This window comes from Saimiri boliviensis, chromosome 18 (genome assembly GCF_048565385.1).
Source record: "Saimiri boliviensis isolate mSaiBol1 chromosome 18, mSaiBol1.pri, whole genome shotgun sequence".
In the NCBI taxonomy this organism is placed as follows: domain Eukaryota; kingdom Metazoa; phylum Chordata; class Mammalia; order Primates; family Cebidae; genus Saimiri; species Saimiri boliviensis.
In genome coordinates, this window is record NC_133466.1 from 16,127,139 (window position 1) to 16,134,157 (window position 7,019).

The 7,019-nt window shown below is 35.0% G+C and overlaps 1 protein-coding gene across 1 annotated transcript in view; it reads left to right on the top strand.

The window, feature by feature from the left end:
• LTN1 (listerin E3 ubiquitin protein ligase 1) overlaps window positions 1–5,886 on the top strand; it is a 62,937-nt gene extending 57,051 nt beyond the window's left edge. The window contains exons 27-30 of the mRNA XM_010338345.2: window positions 688–908; window positions 3,032–3,226; window positions 4,389–4,556; window positions 5,171–5,886. Coding sequence (XP_010336647.2) covers window positions 688–908; window positions 3,032–3,226; window positions 4,389–4,556; window positions 5,171–5,233 — 647 coding nt within the window. The 3' untranslated portion in view covers window positions 5,234–5,886. The remainder of the gene's footprint in view (window positions 1–687; window positions 909–3,031; window positions 3,227–4,388; window positions 4,557–5,170) is intronic.
• The last annotated feature ends 1,133 nt before the right edge of the window (window positions 5,887–7,019 follow it).

Sequence of the window (7,019 nt, forward strand, 5' to 3'; positions counted from 1 at the left end):
AATACATTTTTGAAGCTTAGTATGATGAGACTATTAACTTTTTACTCTGTAAACAAATATTTGTTATGTAATAACATTTTATAGGCATATAAATAAGGGGAAATTAAGATGAATAAAATTTATTTCATTCTGGGAGCTCACATTTTAGCTGAGAGGATAGATATGCATGTATCTGGTTGTACTACAGTATTGAAAACAATTTACTAAGAATATGAATTTTTTAAATGCCCTGGAGATCCTAGGATGGACTGTATCTTGTGAGTATTAAGTTGGGTATTCCAAGACTTCTGTTCAGCAGCTCAGTGAACTCTGGGGAAAGTCAAGGAGGCCAAACTCCTTTTCATAATTTATAACACCAGGCATCTTTAATTTTTCCTTCTTTTTAAAATAGGTGTATTCTATTTTATTTGTGGTCTTTCATGTTAAATATAGAATTCTGTTTCTAGGTAGATTTTTCAGTGTTAATTGCGATTTTCACTTTCTAAAAAAATTATTTTGCCATTCTTATGGTTAATTTTGAATGTGTGAAAGGATGCTCATACTCCAGAGTTCTGGTTTCTCTGGTTTTGTTTTATGAGCTATTGCACTATTGTTGAGGAATTAAGGATCACTTTCTAAGGAAAATACTAATATTAGTTGTTCATAAGGAATATATGTTACTAATCAAGAATTTGCTTTCTTCCTCAGAAACCTCAACTCTTCCATACCACATTCCACACTTGGCTTGTTCAGTCTATCATATGACATTAAAAGACTTGCCTGCTATGGTTAGGTTGTGGTGGAATAGCAGTGAGAAGCGTGTTTTCAATATTGTGGATAGATTTACAAGCAAGTATGTCAGCAATGTGCTTTCTTTTCAAGAAATATCTTCCGTACAAACAAGTACACAACTATTTAATGGCATGACGGTTAGTATTGTCTTGACTTTCTCTAGAAAAGCTGTTTTAATACTGGATGTGTCTATCGTGAATATCATAACAGACTGAGTTCTTGACTCAATTTATAGAAATCGTTGGCCAGGAGTGGTGGCTTATGCCTGGAATCCCAACACTTTGGGAGGCCAAGGTGGGAAGATCACTTGAGCCCAGGAGTTCAAGACCAGCCTATTTTATTTTCTAATTTGTGTATCAAATCTCAACATTACTTCATGCATGGATTGAAACTCTGATATAATTTTATTACGCACTGTATTAGCCTATTCTCACATTGCTATAAAGGAATGCCTGAGATTGGGTAATGTATAAAGAAAAGAGGTTTAGGCCAGGTGCAATGACTCATGCTTGTAATCCCAGCACTTTGGGAGGCTGAGGTGGGTGGATCACTTGAGGTCAGAAGTTTGAAGCCAGCCTGGGCAACATGGTGAAACCTTGCCTCTACTTAAAAAATACAGAAGTTAGCCAGGTATGGTGGCAGGTGCCTGAGTAATCCCAGTTACTCAGAAATTTATAATCATGGCAGAAGGTAAACGAGTCAGTACATCACATGGCCAGAGCAGGAGAGAGAGGTGGGAGGTGTCACACACTAGTAAACAACCGTATTTCATGACAACTCACTCACTGTTACCAGACTAGCACCCACGGGAAATTCACCCCCATGATCCAATCACTTCCTACTAGGTCCCACCTCCAACATTTGGGATTACAATTCAACACAAGATTCAGGTGTGGATGCAGCTCCAAACCATTTCAGCCACCACATAGTTTTTCAGCATTCATTAGTTCATTCAAAATCTGTATTGGAATACTTACAGATGCCAAGCACTGTGTACCGGTCACCAGGGAAATGAAGGACCAGATTCTTGTCCTTTAATGACATACAGTTTAATAAAGGGAAAAGAGCAATACTGATAATGATTTTTGCATTGGGAAGTAGCATATTAAGAGAAAGAATGCTTCATGATCTGAGTGGGACAGATTCATCTGGCTGAGGGGATTAGGTGAGATTTTATGGAAGAAAATCACATTGAGGTAGGCAGGATTTTGTTATAGGGAAAATGAAGGGAAAGGCACTATAGAGGAAATGCTGTTGCAAAGAGCACAGAAATGAGAATGTCATTTCAGTGATAGTCCAAGGAATGATAAATAATGCAGTATTCCAACCCAGATAATGAGTAGGAGTCCCAAAGGTGAATAGACCACTCAACAGTGAATTAGAGGTATGTTGGGAAGGGCCTCAAATAACTGTCAAAAGTGGTACAATTCAGCCACTGAACATTTTTCATTCAAGCAGTAGCATGGTCAGAGTTATAATCTGTGAAATTGCTCTGACCGCTGTCTATAGCATGAGGTTTTGGCAGACAGTTTGGATTCAAATGAATGGTTAGAGGAGACTTGGGGTAGACATTAGGAGCCAAGGACTAGGACCAGAGTGAGGCAGTATCAGTGGGAGTATAAAAGAGTAGGGATGTGAGAGATTTTGTGCTAGTGATTTAGCCAAACTTACCATTAGTTAATATCTAGGATAAAGTAGAAGCAGAAATTTAAAATGATGCTATGATGATTTTTAGCCTGGGAGTGGGAAATTCAGAAGACGAAGTTTGTAAAGAATGTTAATGTGTGTTTTATGTTGAGTTTGCAATGTTTGAAAACCAAACAAATAACTATAAATGTTCTGGCAGTTGATGGTTGGCTCCAAAGCTCAGGAGGATAATATGGTAGAGGAAGACATGTTAGACATAGAAGTGACATTTGATACTCTGAGTGTGGAAGAGAAGGAGTAATAACCCATTCTGTCATTTATCTATTCAAGGATTATTGAGCTATTGTGTGACAAACCTAATGTAATAAAACCTTTTTTAATAAGCAGTTAATTGCTTTTTAAAACAAACTTTGAATATTGTGAAATCGCTGTAAAAACATACCAGGCAGATATTTGAACCTATTTCTTAATTATCTCATGTCCGATAAGTTGAATGTGTTTACCTGCATTGTCCTTGAATGAAGCCTTTAGCTTTTAACAGTCAACCTATCAAAATATTTTCTGGATGAAAGAAAGGAATTTAGCAAACAAAATATCCTTTGCTGTGTTGTAGGTTAAAGCTCGAGCTACTACTCGAGAGGTAATGGCTACTTACACTATTGAAGACATAGTTATTGAACTTATAATACAACTGCCCTCAAATTATCCACTGGGTTCAATAACCGTAGAAAGTGGGAAAAGAGTAGGAGTGGCTGTTCAGCAGTGGCGGAACTGGATGCTGCAGTTAAGCACTTACCTCACTCATCAGGTAAGTTTCTGTTGCCACATTTGGCTTTACAAAGTCGAAAAAGAGGATCAACTTAAAAGGACATTTAAACATAAAATATATCTTTTCTGCTTAAGATAAAAACAGATACTACATTTCCTTAGATAAACACAGACATATCCCTAAATGGATTAAACCTGCCCTTCTGTTTTAATTTTTATGGTTCTGTAATTTATTTTCTGGTGTTTGAGAGGGATTGACTTTATTTCATTAACGTTGTAGAATATGTAGAACAATATGTGGTATTAAGGAAATTGAGAGAGGATCTTCTGAAAAATACTGGAGATGAATGTCTTCTGAGCTACTTTAACTTTTATTCTTACATTTCAACTCCTCTTTGGTTAGAGAAGTCTCAGTACTCTGAAAAGCTTTTGACCTCTAAACACATTTTAAATCTTCAATTCTGTTTGCATACTGTATCTCAGGCATTCTACAGTAAATAAAAACTGTTTTTTTTCTGAGATGGAGTTTCGCTTTGGTTGCCCAAGCTGAAGTGCAGTGGCACGATCTCTGCTCACTGCAACCTCTGCCTCCTGGTTCAAGGGATTCTCCTGCCTCAGCTTCCCAAGTAGCTGGGATTACAGGCACCCGTCACCACACCCAGCTAATTTTTGTATTTTTAGTCGAGATGGGGTTTTACCATGTTGGCCATGGTAGTCAACCAACTCCTAACCTCAGGTAATCCACCTACCTTGGCCTCCCAAAGTGCTGGGATTATAGGTGTGAGCTACCACACCCAGCCAGGAAAAGCTGTTTTAAAACAAATATGCTCATCAATATTGTAGAACTGGAACAATCATTTGAGATCAGATAATTTCATCATTTTCAGTTAAACATTAGAAAAACTAACCTAAATGATTTAATTATTGAGAGAGTTTTATCAAGCAATGAGCTGAGACTATAACACTTTAAGTATTGGTCCGGAAGCCTTTAAAGTATGTCTTTAATGGAGAAAAATTACATCTGCTTCCTAAAACTTAGGAGGTTATTTTAAAAACCAACATTCATGAAAGGAGATATGAACATAGCCAAGCAGATTCTCTTCTTTCAGAATTGTAATTTAACTTTAAAATTTGTGAAATTGAATAAAAATAAAATTGGTGGTCATCAATGTATAGTGACTTATTTTTCGTCTTATTAACAGAATGGAAGTATTATGGAAGGCTTAGCTTTATGGAAAAATAATGTAGACAAACGTTTTGAGGGTGTTGAAGATTGCATGATCTGTTTCTCAGTCATTCATGGTTTCAACTATTCCCTTCCCAAAAAAGCCTGTAGAACATGCAAGAAAAAATTCCATTCAGCCTGCTTGGTAAGTCTAAAGAGAAATTAATGCACTTATATTTGATGTATTTTATACACACACACGTGCATGCACACATACACACAATGTCTAACTTTGGTAGAGAAAAGATATGTTAAACTTAATTGTAGATACTAAAAAGTGATTTTTAAAAACCTACAAAAGATAATTTGCAATTTATTGAGACTGGTAGAATCAAGGCCCTCTAATAAATGGGTGTTTCCAGTGACCTCTTACCACTCAAGAAGTAGGTCTTAGGAAATCTAGACCATGAAGGCGACTACAGGAATTGGTACTGGAAGCCATCTGGCATCAGAGCCCTGTGCTCTTTTTAAACTTACTGAAAAAGAAGTTGCCATTTGTTCATTTCTTTCACAGGAGATCTTTCTTATATCTTGGTGTTTGTGTACATGAGCCTAAGTAGAAAGAACTTAGTGTAGCTTTCAGAAGTTATACTCATTTGTGTTGATTTTGGAGATTAACAGAAAGAGCAAAAATGTTAGTATTCTTCCCTTTTTACTTTATCATTTGAAGGTTACTTTAGATGTATGTGTACTTTTTGATATATGTAAGAGGATAACTTTAAAAAGTTCTTTTAATATTTAAAACCTTTTCTTTTTCAGTACAAATGGTTTACATCTAGCAACAAATCCACTTGTCCACTCTGTCGTGAGACGTTTTTCTGAGATTTTTTTTCATTGGAGGTGATCCCTGAAGTGTGTCAAGCAAAGGCATTGTATCTGGATCCATCTTAAAGTGTGGATGTGGGGAAGCCAGTGAGCATTACTTTTAAATAGGACCTTCTCTGGAAAAGTATTTTGGTTAGCATAAATAATCTTAAAATCAGGTTTACTTAACTTTAGATTGCTTTGTAAATGTTTGGGAACTTTCTTTTACAAAAGAATATTACATATTTGAGAGAAAATATTTATATTAATGGTTTAATCTCTTTGTATATTTAAAAATAAATAAGAAAACCCCCTAAATTACAGAATTGGAATTTTTGAAAAGATTGTACAGCTATATTATTGATAAACCCATTCTGTTTGTTAATCTGTGTTTTCAGATAGTCCAAATGAAGCAAAATGATCTGAGAGAGCTGATTTACATCTATAGGTATTTTAAGAGTTATTTATTAGTTACCACAGTAAATTAGTAGTATTCTGATATTTGTAGATTATTTTAATGATAAAAATGACACTAAGCTATTAATATAGCTTGTCTTAAGCTATTTGGAAGCATGCTCTGAAATCCTGTATAAAAGAGTGTAAACTGAACTTTAAGGTGCCTCCATTTATCAAGGGTTGTGAAATTCAGAAAATTAAATTCTTGATGCTGACCTTTTGCTTGTGGAATAATTATTTCTATATAGTAGTGAAATTTGAATTGTAAACTTGTCAGTGAATTTATTACTCAGTTTGAGTGAGTCACTAGAGGGTGAGAATTTGAGAGAAATGGCAGTTTATTGTTTCATTCATGAAGCAGCATGGTACTTATGCTTCTATTGAGGGGCAGAAATAAATGAGTATTGCTGAAACTTAAAAATCAGTGGAAAATTGCTTATAGCCATTACTGGATAGTGAATTAAAGAAAAAAAAATCAGTGGAAAACACAAAACATTTAAAAATGTTGTAGGAGGCTTTCAATTTTGTAAGCAAACTTCGTTTTTCTTACCAAAGTTACACTAAATAAGAGATTTGGGGGAGCAAATGTTTTGAGCCTTCAAAAATGAAAGTTATGGATTTTAGCACTAAGTAAAATTCAGTATAATAGTCTGAAGTGGAATAAGTGAAAACCTGTCTTTTGACACTCTTAAAAATTGTGCCCAAAATATAAAAGTGTGGAAGTTTAGAACTTGGAATAATTTTATTGCAGTCTTCAATTACATGAAAATAGCATATTGCATATCTAGGTTACTTGAGAGATCAGCTAATCTTCTCTGTTGCATATGTTTAATTGGCAAAAAGCAATTCATGAAAAATAAAATTACTGCTTTAGTCATTTTACCCAGTCATTTTGCTGGGTAAAATGACTATTGAAATAGTATGAATGTGATCAGAGGATTATAGTTGAGAGTGAAGTACTATGTGTGAGTTATAGATCTCTTGAGTTATATTTATAGATGCAGTGTCCTGCCCAGTTTTGTTTGCCTCCTACATTTTTCTGTAAAATATTTATTACTTCTAGCCCTGAGGCTCTGAGAGTCAGTAAGTGAAGTACAGATAGCAAAATTTTACTACCTCGTTAACCCCTTTCTTAAAATAGTCTGTCTTTCTATGTCTCTCTCTGACATAGCAATCCCAAAAGATTGTGTTACTTCCCTGTGAAAGTTATATACTTTTCCTTTAAAAATGGTTTTATAATAAGACTGTTTAAAACCTTTCTGGTATTGGTACATCTTGGCTTTTGACCCAAACCCCAAGCAGAAAAGAAAGTGGAATAATGGAGCATTGTTTTTCCACGTTAGTATTA